General features: G+C 34.0%; 3 protein-coding genes across 3 annotated transcripts; 1 reads left to right on the forward strand and 2 right to left on the reverse strand.

The window, feature by feature from the left end:
- The first annotated feature begins 462 nt into the window (after positions 1–462).
- On the forward strand, positions 463–2,338 carry tsp-9 (Tetraspanin). Its single transcript, NM_075831.8, has 4 exons — positions 463–660; positions 881–988; positions 1,039–1,275; positions 1,778–2,338. The coding sequence occupies exons 1-4, from the start codon at positions 472–474 to the stop codon at positions 1,943–1,945; spliced, it is 702 nt and encodes a 233-aa protein (NP_508232.1). The 5' UTR covers positions 463–471; the 3' UTR covers positions 1,946–2,338.
- On the reverse strand, positions 2,253–4,284 carry nssp-74 (DUF19 domain-containing protein). Its single transcript, NM_075832.5, has 5 exons — positions 4,126–4,284; positions 3,170–3,314; positions 3,043–3,119; positions 2,934–2,997; positions 2,253–2,469 (listed from the first exon to the last, which is right to left on the reverse strand). Exons 1-5 carry the CDS (start codon positions 4,184–4,186, stop codon positions 2,337–2,339), a joined length of 480 nt encoding a protein of 159 aa, NP_508233.2. The 5' UTR covers positions 4,187–4,284; the 3' UTR covers positions 2,253–2,336.
- Positions 4,285–6,260: 1,976 nt separating this feature from the next.
- On the reverse strand, positions 6,261–10,093 carry npr-11 (Putative neuropeptide Y receptor 11). The gene is made up of 8 exons (NM_075833.5): positions 9,951–10,093; positions 9,687–9,836; positions 9,483–9,631; positions 9,233–9,431; positions 8,660–8,829; positions 7,915–8,011; positions 7,705–7,865; positions 6,261–6,615 (listed from the first exon to the last, which is right to left on the reverse strand). Exons 1-8 carry the CDS (start codon positions 10,059–10,061, stop codon positions 6,444–6,446), a joined length of 1,209 nt encoding a protein of 402 aa, NP_508234.2. The 5' UTR covers positions 10,062–10,093; the 3' UTR covers positions 6,261–6,443.
- Positions 10,094–16,848: the final 6,755 nt, after the last annotated feature.

Consider the following 16,848-nt stretch of genomic DNA (forward strand, 5'->3'; position numbering starts at 1 on the left):
AGAAAAACTTGTAATGTGCTTCAACTATTTTATTATAACTTTTCAAATCTCTTGAAACTTTAATCTCATGCATGCGTCTGCCAAAGTAGGCGCTGAATAATTTTTCAATGCACTGACCAATCTGGATAATGCACTGACCCAGTTGTAAAATGCACTGACCAATCTGGAAAATGCACTGGCCAAGTTGTAAAATGCACTGACAAATTATCGGCCCTATATTTTTAAACTTCAATTTATCAAAACAATTTTCTTTAACAAATTTTTCCATAAGTTATCAGTTTTCCACTTGAAAAAGGGAGAGAAATGAAAATAATAAGTTTACTTTCTTATCAATTTTTCTTTCTAATTCCCATTCTTATCTGTTGATTTTCACCAGTTTCCACTTCAAACCGAACTTGCATAACTTTTTTTTGTTTAATTTAATCAAGCAACTTTCTGAAATTCAACTGAAATTTTTTCCAGAGACAAACAATGGTGTGCGGAAATTCTTGCATAAAACTATTGTTCTTTGTCATCAATTTTTTCATTTGTATATTTGGAGCACTTATCTGCGGATTCTCGTTGTGGGCAAACTTGGACAAAAACTTTGGAAGCCACTTGTCGGACTTTGTTCGGCAAATTGAAGGAATTGACCAGAAATTGGTTAATGAGATTGCTGAAGTAAGTTTGACCACCAAATTGTGGAATCTTTTTCAATTAGTTAGGTATCAAAAAATTTCAAAGAAAATCCTGTAGTTTTTGAGAAATTTGCAGATTGGCACGAGTTTATCCTAAAATAAATCCTAAGATTTTTAAGGGGGAAAAAACATCAAAATTGCTTAAACAGTGTTTGCTTGAACAAGAAAAACTTTAGAAATTTGTCAACTTACTAATATTATAGTACCAAGCGTCTCTCTGGATTCTGGTTGCTGTTGGAGCCCTTCTCTTCCTTGTCGGATTTTTTGGATGCTGTGGAGCCGGATGTGAAAGCCCAGTACTTCTCGGACTTGTAAGTTAACTCATTCTTAAATTTCTAAATTACATGCCCCACATTTCCAGTTCATCTTCATCATTGTCATTCTCACCGCTGTCGAGCTCGGAGCAACTGTGTTCGCAATGACTAACCGGGAAGAATTTGTGTCCTCGATTCAACAAGTCCTTAAGAAGTCCTCGGCAACTTATGAACTCCGCAAAAACATCAAGCCAATCCAAAACGTGTTCCAGTGCTGTGGAGCAACTGCTCAGACTCAGAATCGTTACATTCAAGATGGTTTATGTGGTCCTGAACCGCTCAGTGTAAGTTTGTTAAGAATTTCTAAACTTTTAATCATTAAAAACTGAATGCCTACCAAAAAACAGTAAAAAATATGATAATTTATTCTACAAGTCTTCAAGCGTAATATTAGGTTAACCACTTTTATTAAACCGACATAAAAAATTTGAAAACTTGTGGCACTGACCAAAAAATATTTGGTTCTGTTCGAAATCACTGTTTTATTTAAAAAAAATTTAACGAACAGATTACCTACAATGAAACTGTTTTGTAGATAAAAGTGTTTTTGTTTGTTGAAATAATCCTAGTAACTATCTAAATCATTCTCTAGACATGTTCGAATCACTGACCAAGTTTTCTGTTGCACTGGCCAAATTTTCTGTAGCACTGACCAAACATTTTCTTTCGCACTGACCAAACATTTTCTTTCGCACTGACCAAACATTTTCTTTCGCACTGACCAAAAAAAGTTTCCAACTCCTCTTAAAAATACAACACAAGTCAAGACTAAACTCCAATTTTCAGGCCCCGGTCAACTGCTTCGACCGAATCTCACATATGGTACAATCATGGGGCGAATCCATTGTGGTGGTCGCTTTCCTGCTTCTAGCAATCGAGCTGTTCGCAATCCTGTTCTCTTGCATTTTGTGCAGATCATCGCAAGAAATCCGTTACACTCCGTACTATTCGTAATTGATTCGGTATGAAAATTGAAACATTTTCTCAAATAACGTTGCTCCTCAATTTAGACAGCTTATTTTTATTTGGTTCTATCAAAAAAAATTCTCAACAAACATAGTTGAAAATTTCTTGATAGCGTCTGAGAAATGAGCTTATCCTCTTAATCCATGCTCATTCCGTTCTCCTTCTCATGCTAACTCTGATTTGATCTACCTCGGGTTTTTCTGTCCTATTGTCTTTTTTTCTTTTTTTTTTGAAACATATTCAACTAGCTTTGCATTTATTTTTTTAACTTTCCCAAATACGTTATTCTCCTGAAAACAGTTTAATTGTCAACTTCATTCACTTTTGTTCTCACAATAACATATTGCAATAAGTAAATTAAATCAATAAATTTGATGTATCAACCAAATCGTAAATGACCGTCTGGTTTCTTGTAAAGCTGCATGATATTGCTCCGGAAACCGTCTATCCAGGAGTGCTTCTGGGTGTAGCTTGGCCCAGTTGATGAAGCATCAGCGGCAACACGGAAGTTTCTGGAATATCGAAAATTTAGAAAACCAAACTTGGTTAGGTTGGACTTTTCGGTCGGGGACTGGGATCACATTGCTTTAAAGTGAATTTACCCCCTAAACCCGGTTAAAAACTTTTTAAGGCTTTTTCAGCTCTGAACGTGGCTCTGCCAATTTGATAAAAACGCCACAGTCCTAATTAACTTCAAAGTTGCTCGCCGAGCCCAGCTATTCCAGGAGTGTGATGCCTGGCTACCGAAAAAGTCGTGCCGGAGTCATGTTGGCGCACAGTGCTCAAGTTTTCTCTCATTATAAAGTGCAAATTATTCCTAAAATTTGTATGCATTTTTTGGTAAGTCTTGTCATCTTTGTCAAGTTTTAGTTGCCCAGAGCGCGTAGCTACTGCATCATTCAAAAATTGCTGAACCCTCAAAATGTCGGCTGCTTCTACTTTTCAACTTTAATGTTTAACTCTATAAAACACTCACCTGTTGACTCTAAATTCTTGCTCCTGCTTGTCAAACTCCGACTGATTCACATGTTCTCGAGAATCTAAAATCTCGATTTCTCCTTTCAAAAAAAACTTATCTAACTCACGGAGCCCATTGCAAATTCCAACGACTGCTTTGTGGAGAACTACAGCGCCTGTTTCCTTGTCTCGAAATTTGAGAGATCTAAACTTTTTCTTTTTTGCATGTGTTCTTGGGGGAAAATTCTGTCCTACCTATAATTTGGGGTACATTTCAAGTCCTGACTGCTTAGAACGTCCAGCTCCCCGTTCTCAACAACGAGGTCACAAATGCAACGGTTATATTGAGTAGGGACCACACTTTCTGTCATTTTTATCATTTCACACCGGGGAACGCATTCTGGAAAATTTTATATATTGAAAATCTCAATGGTTTTGTATATTTAATTTTCACAACAACGAAGTCTTGCGTGCCTGCCAAATGCCTATCGGCCTACTTGCTCTACTTGCCTGCCTTCCTACCTGCCTGATGTGAACCAACCTGCCTATCTACCTATCTACCTATCTACCTAATAGATATTTGCCTACATATTTGCTAATAAGCATTCCGTTTGCCTATCTGCCTATCTGCCTAGGTGCCTGCCTGATACGTTTTTGTGCCTCCATTTACTTATTTCTCCAACTATATGCCTTTCGTTTGCCTACCTACGTTCCTGCTGCAGACAAATCTGCCTCTCAGATTGCTGCATGGATACTTGCCAACGCGCCTACCTGATGCCTAGACGTCATCATTCTTGCAATATACCTTTTTTTGCTTGAGCCTGTTTTTGTTTGCCTACATACCTACTCATGCTTACCACCTACCTAAATACCTGCGAAAAATTAACTTACACATCTACGTCTATCGGCCCACGTATGTAACTGTCTTATATCTATTGGTTCTACGTGCCTGTTTCATATCCAAAAAAATGTCTGCTTTAGGCCTATTTGTATTTTAGCGTACCTGCCTAGATGTCTGCCTTAAGTGCACTCGCATTTTCTCTTTGAAATTTTGTTATCATACTCATAAACCATTCACTGAACTAAGAAACAGGTCGTTCTGCTAAAAAACATGCTACCTACGCCTACCTAGTTACATTAGATTTTCTCATTTGAGCACACTAAAAAATAGGTAGGCAGATAGGCAGGCATTAAATTTCGAAAATGAATACCTGCAAGATTTTGCTCGGCAGAATAGTTAAACTGTATGAAAAGGAGCAGTAGAGTTAGCATTTTTGAGAATACTAAAAACAGCTGGTAGCTTCTTTTTGTTTTTAAATACTGGTGTCAACACTAAGAAGCACTTGAAAGCTGATCGTTTTGGAGCCTTTCGGAGGCTCCGCGCGCGAGGCGTTTCATTTTATTTCCGCCTCAAAACGCCCTCTTTGTCACAATTTTTGGTCCATTATAGCCAAAAGTAGTCATCAGATTTCTCCCGGCGTGTCGGTTTCTGTTTGTTTTTCATTTTTAACCACACTTCTTCATCTCCCCCCCATTTCAATTTTGAATGGAGCCGGGAGGGGAGGGGATTTTTCAGCGCTGAATTTTATTTTCATCCACAAACCACACAATTTGCATTTGCGTGGGGGTCTGAAGAGAGCTAGAAGTGCCTATACAAACCGATGACGGAGGTAAAATGCAATTTTTTTTGCAAAACAAACCCTTTTGACTACAAAATTTAATAATTTTCTAGTCTAACGGAAAGCCAACCCGGTGATAGAATTTTTTCTGGGAGAAGGTTATTACTGAGAAATCACCAAAACTGAATGGAACTGTGTTTTGTAATGCTAAAATTGACATTTAAGTATATTAATCAAGTACTATAGTTTTGGTAAAAAATTCGAAATTTTTTCCCAGAATTTTCAAAAAGTTTGTTTTTTTAGGACTAAATGTTCCTACGCTGCAATTTGCGTTGGTACTTATTAAACAGCTCTTTTTCAAATTATACATTTTCAAATAAGAGTAAATGAGCTCAACTACTATCAACGTAAATACTGAATTTCCAACTTTATGAAAGTTGCGTGGGTTTTTTTTGAAGTTTCAGAAGCTCAAAATAACTAAATAGAGAAACTAGAAATATTCGAGCTGCATTTTTTTTAAGCCGAAATTGTTTTCATCAATAGATTTAAGAAAGCTTTCAGCATAGATATTATGATGTTTTTTGAAATAAGTTTAGGTATTCGACAATAAATTATTTAAAATTTAAAAAAATCCTTCAGTCAGGCATTTTCTTCACAGAATCGTGGTAATTTTAATTCTAGGAAAGAAGAGTAATGAGTCACTGCGGAGTTAGAAAATGTGTACAGCATTCCTGGTGATACAGTAACCCTACATCAATTCTACAGTTCCCCTACAGTACCACTACAGTTCATTGTCTTAATCCTCCACCAACTCCCAACCCAGTACCGTTTCAAAAGCTAAAAATTCGAATTTTCCCAAACTACAGTAACCCTACAGTAGTCCTACAGTACTTGAACAGTACCACTACAGTACCATGGCATTGTCCCCCACTAACGTTCAACTCAGTACCCCTTCAACTATAGAAAAGAGTTCAGAGGTCATAATTGAATTATAACCAAATCCTAGCCGGGGAGAGGCTGGAGTCGATTGCTTGTGACCACCTTTTTGGAACATCTTCAAAATATATTTTTTTAGAACAAAAAGTTTGCCCCCACTCGATCTAAAAAATTGGATTTTTATAAGAAAAACACAATTTTAAAAAAGCTATAAAGAATTTTCATTTTTGAAAACCCCCTGCAAGCATGTTAAAAATTACATTTGCATATAATACTCAAACGTAGCGTTTGCATTTTTTAGTGTACACAGTATACACGTGGCGTCAGGCTGTCTCATCACAGGTTGATCTACAAAAAATGCGGGAATATTTTTGCAAAAATTGTGACGTCAGCACACTTTTAACCATGCAAAATCAATTGAGATGTCTGCGTCTCAACTCCCGCATTTTTTGAAGATCAAACCGAAATGAGATATTCTGACTCCACGTGAGTATATACTTTTGTCCCAAAAGATTTTTGTTATCATTCTTACATCAAATCCCCCCTCCCTTAAAAAAAACAAGCTTTTTTGACCAGTTTCCGATGAGTAGTTCATTAAAATTCACTTTCCTGTCTCGAAACGAAGAACCAAAAACTTCCATATCCATGACGCCATTTGTTTTGAAAAGCTGCCGAACAATATGGTTGTTCAACTCAAAAATACCCTAAATTTTCCGCATGACTGCGCATTTCAGTCAGTCCCCTCCCTAATCTTCGGTCACTTCTCTCAAATTTGACCAATCATCTCTCTTATGACAAGCTTCATTTACAAATCTTCATATGTGAAACATAATAGGCTGAATCAGCAACATACTGACGGAAACGAAAAAAAAAGTAAAAAAAAAGAACATCAAAATCAAATAAATTAGGTTTTAGAAGCGTTTTGAAACAATGACGGAATGATTTATTGTTACCCTACATGTTTTCTTAAACAATCACAGCTGCTCATCTTGCTCCATCGCACTCAGAATCATACTTTCATTCATTCTCTGGAAGGTTGCTGGCTCTGCAGTAGTTACCGTCTTACAGCCTCCACGGCTTCTGAATTCAGTGCGCATACTTTTCTTGAGCGACTCTTGCTCTCCAAATATCACGACTCGAAGGGATCTGGAATATTGCGATATTTTTTTGAATTTTCAGATTTTTCTACAGTACAACCATCTATAATTTTCTTCAAATTTACTCATTATTCCGTGAGCCTAATCTCCGCAATTTTTGTAGATCAATGGTATTACGGGAACACAAAATTGTGAGAATGCGTACTGCACAACATATTTGACGCGCAAAATATCTCGCAGCGAAAACTACAGTAATTATTTAAATGGCTACTGTAGGTCGATTTAGGAGCTTGATTCTCAAATTGAATTAAAATCATTTGTTTATCAATATAATATATAAATTAAGGAGGAAAATATAACAAAAACGAAAAAAAATGGAATATTGATGTCCCTATTCAAAAAGAAAATCACTTCAAAAATTGAGCCCGTAAATCGACACAAGCACTACAGTAGTCATTTAAAGAATTACTGTAGTTTTCGCTACGAGATATTTTGCGCGTCAAATATGTTGTGCAATACGCATTCTCAAAATTTTATGTTCCCATAATAAAGGACCTCTTTATTATGCGTGTCAACTTAGGGCGCTTAATTGGTAGATCGCTTTTATTTTCTGGGTGTATCACGACTTTGATACAAAAGCTGTAAACCAGGCCACACACCGCAACAGTTCTTCTACCAAACTATTACAGTACCTTGGTAGTTCCTATTATATTTATATAACTCTTGAGGAAAGGTTTTCCACAGTGTAATAGCCCCACTGTGTTTAGACCACCTGCCGGCAGGGTCTTAACACGGCAATTTTTTTTCAAAAATTGGAAGGTGAGCCTTTAAAGAGTACTGTAGTTTACAACTCATTGTTTTTATCAACTAATTTTACGAAAAAAAAAATCATCAAATTAATAATTGAAAATTTGAGAAAACCGTATGTCTATGAAAAATTCATGAAATTTTAGCGATAATAAAGTTTGAAAATTACAGTACTCCTTCCTCAAAGGCGCACATACTTTTGTATTTAACAAAAATGTATCGTGACGGGACCTGGTACTGGACGTTTTTGTGCAAAATGACAAAATTGCAAAAATTTTCCACCAACTTTACACATAAGTGTTACCAAAATTAACTTAAAATGTTCACAAACCTCAACCCAACTCTATCGAAAAGATGCATAAATTCGATCCGGAAGTTATGATTGAAAAATGCATAGATCAGCGGATTCAAGCACGCCGAGCACATTGCCAAGCAGTGACAGATGCTGAACGTTGTAACGGAAAAACTGTTGACCAGCTCGAATGTGTTGAACTGAAATTTGTTATGGTTTTAGTGGAACATAAAACGAAAATGCTCCTACGATATGAAAAACGTTGAGTGGCAGCCAGGCGACGGCGAATACAGCTACAACGCATACAAGAAGGAGGTGGGTGCGTCGTTGACGTTCCACGACGGATCTGGAACTTTTTTTAAAATAATTTTATTTCGAAGAACATCTATTTTGTACAATAAATTATGTGAAAAATTTTAAGTTGTTTGATTTTTGAATAAGCTCAAAATTTAGTTCTCCAGGCAAGTAATGATCCGAAAGTTTCAAAAATAACTTGAAATTGGGTGATTGGGTTAATTTCAAAATGTTGTAGATATCAGTTTAGTATAAGTTCATTCACATGATTTTTTTACAAAAAATTAAAGTTTTTTACTAACATTTTTTGAAAATTTTATGACCGCAGATAAAATAACAAATTTTGAGCACATTTTTCTCGAAGTTTCACAGTAGTAAAGGTGGAATAGCCCAAATGGGTAAATTGATAAAAACAACTCCTATGGTGTCAAATATCATAGTAAAACATTTCAAAAAATGCTCTAAAAATTTTTATTGGGCTATTTATTTTTTTTGCACAAATAGAGATTTTCCCAATTTTCAAAAAAAATTACATCAAATTTAGAAAATTGTTTCAATTTTTAAATTGTGGTATTCGGCCCAGGTGGGTCAGATTTTCTCAGAAAAGTTCTGTTAGAACAGTGTTTCAAAAATTTCGAATGCCACTTAAAACGTGGAACTTTACATTTTTCGAAACAAAAACATTTCAAAAATTTCTTACCGTCTCCTCTGACTCGTATTGGTATTTGTTGTCACATTCTGATTTCGGTTTGCAAATCTCAGCTTCATCCGATGTGCTATCCGGGAGTAGGCGAAGACTAGTGAAAACAGGGGAAATGCGTATTGGGTGATAAGAACTGCCAACGTGTAGGTGCCTTTTGATATGATCATCTGGAAAAATTGGAGTTTAGCCGAAATTGTCTTTTTTTATATTTGTTTTTATATTTCCATACATACTGGTTAATATAATACCAGTTAACATGTTTTCAGAAAACTGAAAACTTTAAAAAGTCATTTGAAATTTTATTTGAAAATTTTAAAAAATCGGAACAATTTTTTTAAATTTTTTTTCAACTCTTTTATGTATTTGGAAATTATGACACATTTTCTATTACTCAAAGCAAATTTCCATAGAAAGTATTAAGCAAGTTCCCTTGACTATCGTCACACCATATTAACCTAATTATTACAGTAATACTACAGTACATAGACAGTTTTTATATTTCATTAATAGGAGCTGATACATGAAGCTTATTGTTTAGTTTATAGTTCATTTAGACCACTAAGAACCAACCTTTTCCCATATCTCATTTTGCTCATGGCAAATGTAAAGAGCCAAATCGCACGATGGCTCAACGAAAACCGGTGTCAAATCAGAAGCCTGCAGAAGTGGAACCGCAAGGATTAGGGAAATCACCCAGATCATGATAAAAAAGCAGAACGACAGATTTTGTTGTCGTTCTCGCTTCGTTGGGAAGATAATGAGCACGTATCTGAAAACTTGTTAAATGGCATTTTTAATTAAAAAAAATATATGTACATACCTATCAACAGCAATTGAGGCTATCGAGAATGTGGATAAAAATATGTTAAAGCCTTGCAGCGAACCCGCAATTTTGCATAATGTCCTGCTAAATGGCCAGAACATGTAGAGAACCGTGTATAATGTGGTCGGCGCTGTCACAATACAAACCTGGAATTTTTCAAATTGTTTCCTATCTTCAATAATTCCAGCAAAAAATACTCACAAAAAAGTCCGACAGCGCCAAGTTTAAAATGAAAAAGTTCCTTGTTGTCCGCATTGCTGGGTTGAGTATGACTACGATGATTGTCAAAAAGTTGCCTATTGCTCCAAACAAAATGATCAGCATGTATGCGAATGTGATGAAATATCCGAACTGAAAATTTGAATGTTAAGTTTTGAGTAAGCACTGACCATTTTTAAATTTGCACTGACAAAGTTTTGATTTGCACTGACAAAATTTAAAAAAATTGTCTTTTTGAATACCAACCTCTTTTGGTGAATACTCAGTCCCATTGATAACCTGATCATCTCGAAAAAAGTAGTTGATTTTGTTGAAAATTTCTACATAATTGTCACATGATTCATTCACCGATCCCATTTGTTGAAAGTTCTGAAAATACCGACGAAAATACAAAAATACGGGAGATGAAATTGAAGGCAAGAAAAAAAATATGTGAAACGCCAATTTTCTCACACAGAAGGGAAATAAATAAACGAATATTCCAAGAAATTGAGCATCCAGACTAGTGGTTAGTCGGTCGGTTATAAGAGAAAAATATCAAAAAATGAGAGGTAATTACTGCGAATTATAGAGAAGAAATGAAAATTGAAAAGTGAAAACTATCATCTCATTTAACTCATTCTCCCGCCCCGGTGTCTACTCCCATATCCCTTTTAAATTGAAACTTTATAAAAACAATAACGTTGAAAGACAGGGGTTTGGGAGCAATATGTGCACCGAATTTCAGGAATAACTTAGTTTTTTTTTTTAATAATATTTTTTCAATTTTACCAGCCACAATCATCTATGTTATGCTGCCTAAAAATACACAACTTGCACTGACAAGATGTTTAGTTGCACTGACCAAAACTTCGAATGACTTTATCCAATGGCTATCATATATGCCAATTGCACTGACAAAATTTTCAGTTGCACTGACCACTATATCATTTGCACTGACAAAAATTTTGATTGACTTTATCAGTTGCACTGACCACATCTCCATTGCAATGACCATAATTTTTGGTTTACTGTTAAGAATTGCACCAAATTCGAAAGAATCTCGCAAACAGTCAAAAGCTATAGGAAATAGCAAAAATTAATAAATGTGTGGGAGCAGTTCATGAAAAATAATTTTGAAAAAACAAAAGAAGCGGTGAATGAGCTCACCAGAGACAACCAAATACGATTAAACCAAACTAGTAGCATCACCACAAGAATAAAAAATTTATATGACTTTGTTTTGACGGAACTCGTCTTTTCAACCGCCATTTATTTCGGCCACCCAGGTCGGTTTTTTTAAACATTTCTCTCTGCCATCTTGTGGTGGATATCCATAAACATCGGAAATGCAGGAACGGGCCGGATATGAAATGGAGAAGTGAAACACAACAACAACATCAACAAAAGAAAACTGGTATCAGAAAACAGAACTTTGTGTGTTTTTAAAGGTGGAGTTCCAAAATCTGAGACCTTGAGACTTTCCATTTTTCAGACCAAAAATTTTCGAAAATTTTTTTTTCCGAAAAACAATTGTAGAAATGAGGGGTTTTTTGAGCTAAAATCTCGTTTTTTCACAATTTTGCCAATTAAAAAAGTCCCAACTTGAAGAAATAAGGTTCATTAAATTATCACCCCCTGCGACACATTTTTTCGATTTTTTGATTTTTACAGGGAAACTTTCGAAAAATCGATAAATTAAAATGTTTGTTTTTTGAAAATCTGAAGTAAAAAATTCCGATTTTCTTCAATTTTTTAAAGGGAAAATCGGAAAATCGAAAAATTTTTCCATTTTTTTGAACAATTAAATCGTTAATTTTGTATAAAAGTTTACAGAAAATTAACGATAAAATTATAATTTTTAATCAAAAACCAAACAAGAAAATGTTTGATTTTTTGATTTTAGTTAAAAAAAAATCAATCTAATCTACTGCAAAATCGGATTTTTCCAAAACTTTGATCCAACTTAACTTTGTTTTGAGAAAATTTTAAGCAAAACTAAATAACAATTATTTTATCAAAATTTTGGATTTTATAGTAAATTTTCATAAAGGGTAATAATTAAATGAAACTTACTTATTCAAGTTCTGATTTTATTTAATTGAAAAAATTTTAATTTTGGCTAAGATACAACTTTTTTTTCCAAAATTTTACACCACCATTTCATGTTTTTCGAATAAATTTCAAAACCTTTCAGTACAAAATTCGGTAGTTTCATGTCAAATTGAATCTAAAAAAAGCAAATTTTCAGATTTCTGTTATTTTTCCACCTTTAAGAATCCCGTTGTTTTCGGTTTTTATCAGAACCAGGAAAAGTTTATTAAAACCAGGAATGCTCTTTTCTTCCGGAGCCACACAAAAACGCTATTGGTGTTTTTGATGAGAAAGCCTGCTAAGTACTGCGAGAGAATGCTCGAACTTTTTCTATAATGCTGTTTGTTCACAATAAATCAAAGATCTTCCGTATTTTTCACTTTTCAGATGATTTCTGAACAAGAGGAAATTGTTTCAAAATTTTTGAAAAGGTGGCTGAAAATACTTTTTTTTTCAAATTTGGGGAAGCCTCACTGCGACCATCACGCCGCAAGCCAAGCCTACTGCATAGTACGGCTACTGAACTCGGAATGTGTCGGCCGCTGCGAAAGTATCACCTTTTGCACTATGTGGAAGCCTCTGGTTTCATATCAGAATGCGGAACTATGGCGATGAGGCAGGCATCAGGCCCTGAAGCCGCGCCTGCCTCCCACAGAAGCCGTACTTATGGGGCCTATGGGGCCTGCCTATCAATCATTAACTGTGTCTTAAAACATATGCAGTACATCTCTGATTGGAAGCAATTTTTGGAGCTAGACATGGTGAAACGTTGACCTAGGTGTTATGTTGCAGGCCAGCTTAGGCCAGCGCTACTTGGAGCAACTTTAGATTGGAGCACGGCCAGTGAGGGAAGTGATAAAAAACTATTCGTATGAAGCTGAAATGACCAAGGAAAAATTGTTGTAAAACTTTTTATTTCGAGTCAAAAAGTCGTCAAAGTTTAGTTTTCATTTATTTTTCAAATTCTAGTTTTTTTTGTTTTATTGTGCTAAAAATGTTTTGTAGTCCAACATTTTAAAGGTTCAAATATGTGCCAGTACTGTAAATTTCATCAGAAAAAAATTTTCCATAGAAAATGTTTTTTGAAGAATTCAGGTACATATTAAGTTACATTAAAGTTGTGGAATCAGGCTAAATTTTAATTTTTGTAGAACCAAACGTTTTCCAATAAAATAACTACATATTTTTAACATATTTTCAACGGACAAACTAAAAACATCGAAAAAAAAAAGTTCTTCAGAAAAAACATAGTTTCGTGTGTACTGCTCGAATATTATGTACTATTGACTAAATTTACATAACTCACAGTTTCCTAAACCTACCATAACTTGAAAAAAATGCGAAACAAAAAAGCGGCAAAACCTATTTATCACCTTAATATAATGAAACCGCATAGCAAGAATAGTAGGAAAAGTACGGAAAACGTAGAAAAAGTTAATTTCCGCGTGACCTTCAATCAACAAAAGTATAAGTTATCACCATGAAAAATAATGTATTTTCAGTCAAAAAAAAAAGTGAGAAAGAGGAGGCTGGTGGCATAATTGAAAAACCAGCGGTCGAGAGAATCAATGAGAAGGAAATAAAGGGAATTTGGAGTGAGCAAAACACGTAGGAGTTAATGAGAAGAATGAGAATGGCAAGAAGATTTGAGTGCGTGTGTGTTGATATAGTTTGGTGGACAAAAATGGAATACAAAGTACTTGTATGAATTCTCAAGAATACGTTTTTTTTTCTTTTTATATACCTAATACAAAGATATTATACATTGCACAAACAGGGTGATGTACATGTTTTTCTTGTTTTATACTGAAAATGGACCTGAGTTGGAAATTCCTGGAATTTTTGAAAGTTCACTACTAAAAATTTCAAGAAGAAATGTGATTTTCCAGAGCTTTTTTATAATCTGCTTAGCTGGCTTAGAAGTCCATTCCGTAGACTGACTAAATATCAAAATTGGAACCTCCAAATTTTTTTGAGATTTTTTGAAAAACAAATTTTTAAGAATTTTTGTCTGTTTCATTTTGAAAAAATTCAAGAATCCGTTAACATTCTTGTTTTTATGACACATTCGAATAAGGGGCTAAAATCAGATTTTCAATAGCTCAGTTTTCCTGCTAAACCGGTAATCCTAATTTGATATTTTTTTTTGTATTTTATAAGAGTTAATCACTAAAACATCAATGTTGGCAAATACTATTCCACTAAAAGTTAGTGAAAGTTGATCACACAGTACCGAGAAATAAATATATTTTGTTATTTTTATTGAGAATTTTACCTTTATTTACTAAAAAAAAGTGAATGCCAATTGGCTAAAAATTCAACAATTATGAAAACAAAAAAAATTGAAAGGGAGTATCGCCAGTAAAGATTTTGTCGAATTATGCTAACAATATTTTAGCATATTATAAATTACGGATTTAAAATTTTTGAAAAAATTGTTCAAAATTTGCAAACGATTTTTCTGGCAAATCGGCAAATCGGCACATTGCCGGAATTGAAAATTTTCGGCACATCGACAAACCGGCATATTGCCGACTTGCCGAATTTGCATCTAATTTGAAAAGTAAGCAAATTCTATGAAAATATCTAAAGAGAAAGGGAAAAAATTAAAAGGCACAGTTTTAAATGTTTCCGTCCTATAAAAAAATCTTTGAACATTTCCGGCAATTCTAATATTTGGCAAACGGCAAATCTGCAATTTGCAGAACATGAAAATTTCCGGCAATTCGGCAAACCGGCAATTCGCCGATTTGCCGGATTTGTCAACCAAAAAAAGTTGCCGAACAGCATTTGCCGCACACCCTTAATGCAAAAAAACATAAGAAATTAGAAAATAATTAACCCTTGGTATGAAATGGTTTAGCTACAGAATTGTCCTAAAAGTTTGTGATTTTTTTAAACAATTTTCTGTCAAAGTATTTGGTATATAGCCCAAGTTTTATAAATGTAATTAAGAAATTCTGGAAAACAAAACTATTTTTCAAATATTATTTTGGCAGATATTTTGTGGAAATACAAGCAATTGGAAAAAATTTTTAACATTTAAAATTTTTTAAAAATGGTAGAAACGATATTTTTGGCCGACTTCCAAAATTATCATAAGGAATACATTTTTTTAAATATTAAAAAAAATATATATCAAAAGTATTTTGAAAAGTTCAACATGAAATTTGGCCATAATTTTACCATATTTTTGGTAGCTGAGAAAATAGGGAAAAATTTGCAGTAAATGTTTCTCAAAAAAAAACCAACAAAAAAAATTCCAGAAGCAATTTTTTTTCATTAATTGTTCATGACGTTTACAGCTATGTAGAAAAAATTTATAACGCTGAAACTGAAAAGTCAAGGTCTCTGGTTTTTTTTCGGCTCTCATTTGCTTCATGCGCGAATGAATTCATTAGTTTTTTTCCCAGTGCCATCCTCTTGTTTTTGCTATATTGATAAAACAAAACAAACGGAGGACAAGAGGAAAAAGCTGGAAAAAACAACAAAAATGTAGATGAGAATCATGAAACAGGAGCGAGCAAGAATGAGTGTTTTCCGTGTGTTAATGAAAAGAAAACTACAAAAACCGAGAGGCTTATTCATAAAAAATTTTTGCGTTTCCTTTTTCCCACGTTCCAGGCTTCCGACAAAAAATGGCTTCCACACTAATGCAAGTTGGCAGAATCCGTGCAATCAGAAAAATGGATTTTTTGTTCCAAAACATGTTGGAATTATTCTTCGGTAATGAGTAGTCGGCTACTGAGTGGGCGGACTCTATACTTTTTGTTTTGAGTAATAAGGAATGACGATTCGAGTTGACAAAAAATGCACTGACCAATTTTTTATTTCGCGTTAAAAAAACTTCCAACTTGCACTGACCATTTTTTCTAAAAAAAAAACTTTCTGGAAAATTTAGAGCATTTGTTTCAAACATTGAAAAAAAAATTAGAACTCAGTTTTAACGGGTAGAAGACACTTGTAGACTGTATTTAAAGCTTAAAAGAAACTTGAATACAAACCGGGTGTCCGAATAGGAAAATTACATTGGTCAGTGGACAAATTAGTTTTGGTCAGTGCAAAATCCAATCGGCCAATAAAAATATTTATAAAATTTTTTAACACGAAAATCGAAAAAAAAAGCCAAAAAAAATAGAGGGACATGTTAAAAAACGGAGACACTTGAAGATCAGTTGTTGTGTTTTTTTTCTCCTTTTGAATGATGAAAACAAATGAATGGAACGGATATAAATATAGCCTAAAGGCGCTCTCCGTTCCCTATTTTCACTGCCTCCTCCTTTTTTTTGACAAAAAAAACACTGCCATTAATTTTATATTTCAGCTTTCAAGGCCAGATATCTATTTTGAAAACATGTGTGATTTGAGAATGAAAAACGAGTGAAAAACCAGCTGCTTTTCAGTTTTTTCAGCTTTTTTCAGTTTGCCATGAGAAACACTCAAAAAATTGTTAATAATACATCGAAACAAGACTAATTGATTGTTCACCTCATTTTCAATAACATAAGAAGATAAATTTTTAAAATTAATATTTGAGTTCTAAGCGTTAATTGTTTAAAGCAGAATAAATTAAATTACCATCAAATTAGAAAATTTTCAATTAAATTTTTCAATGGAATATGAGTACGCTGGAACTTTTTTTCGGTGTTCTTTTTTCAAAGAATTTTTAAGAGCAAAATTTTCAGACACAAAATACCACAAATATTGCGCCGATAAATTGAAAAATTCCGGGTAGGAATCCCAATTCCGGCCCGAAAACAAGTCACTGAAGCCTGGGGCAGCAGATATTCTTAATTCTAATTTCAAATTCTGGGGAAAATGAGAACAAAGGTCTCTTTCCTCCTCATCTTTTTCATTAGAATTTTATCCACGACTACAACGACTACGTCATTTTCTAGTCAAATGTTTTTGTTGATATGATTGTTGAAAATTTGGAAAGGTTCAAATTCCGTTTTCAAATTTTTCCTAGTATTGGTAAACAATTCAGATTTTTCAAAAACAATAGTTCACTATTTTTGTTTTGAAAGAATTGGCTTTTTGCACCAAGTTTTAAAAAATTTGAATGTGAATT

This window comes from Caenorhabditis elegans, chromosome X (assembly GCF_000002985.6).
Source record: "Caenorhabditis elegans chromosome X".
Lineage (NCBI taxonomy): Eukaryota > Metazoa > Nematoda > Chromadorea > Rhabditida > Rhabditidae > Caenorhabditis > Caenorhabditis elegans.

What these genes read in the sequence shown, in the direction of transcription:
- tsp-9 (NM_075831.8), top strand. Translation starts at nt 472, where the DNA reads ATGGTGTGCGGAAATTCTTGCATAAAACTATTGTTCTTTGTCATCAAT. An exon ending in GCCCAGTACTTCTCGGACTT is followed by an intron (nt 989 to 1,038) that starts GTAAGTTAACTC and finishes CCACATTTCCAG; the next exon opens with TTCATCTTCATCATTGTCAT. An exon ending in GTGGTCCTGAACCGCTCAGT is followed by an intron (nt 1,276 to 1,777) that starts GTAAGTTTGTTA and finishes TCCAATTTTCAG; the next exon opens with GCCCCGGTCAACTGCTTCGA.
- nssp-74 (NM_075832.5), bottom strand. Translation starts at nt 4,186, where the DNA reads ATGCTAACTCTACTGCTCCTTTTCATACAGTTTAACTATTCTGCCGAG. An exon ending in TGCCGAGCAAAATCTTGCAG is followed by an intron (nt 3,315 to 4,125) that starts GTATTCATTTTC and finishes AAAATTTTCCAG; the next exon opens with AATGCGTTCCCCGGTGTGAA. An exon ending in CAAGAATTTAGAGTCAACAG is followed by an intron (nt 2,470 to 2,933) that starts GTGAGTGTTTTA and finishes TCGATATTCCAG; the next exon opens with AAACTTCCGTGTTGCCGCTG.
- npr-11 (NM_075833.5), bottom strand. Translation starts at nt 10,061, where the DNA reads ATGGGATCGGTGAATGAATCATGTGACAATTATGTAGAAATTTTCAAC. An exon ending in TGGCGCTGTCGGACTTTTTT is followed by an intron (nt 9,632 to 9,686) that starts GTGAGTATTTTT and finishes GAAAAATTCCAG; the next exon opens with GTTTGTATTGTGACAGCGCC. An exon ending in CACTCAACGTTTTTCATATC is followed by an intron (nt 7,866 to 7,914) that starts GTAGGAGCATTT and finishes AACAAATTTCAG; the next exon opens with TTCAACACATTCGAGCTGGT.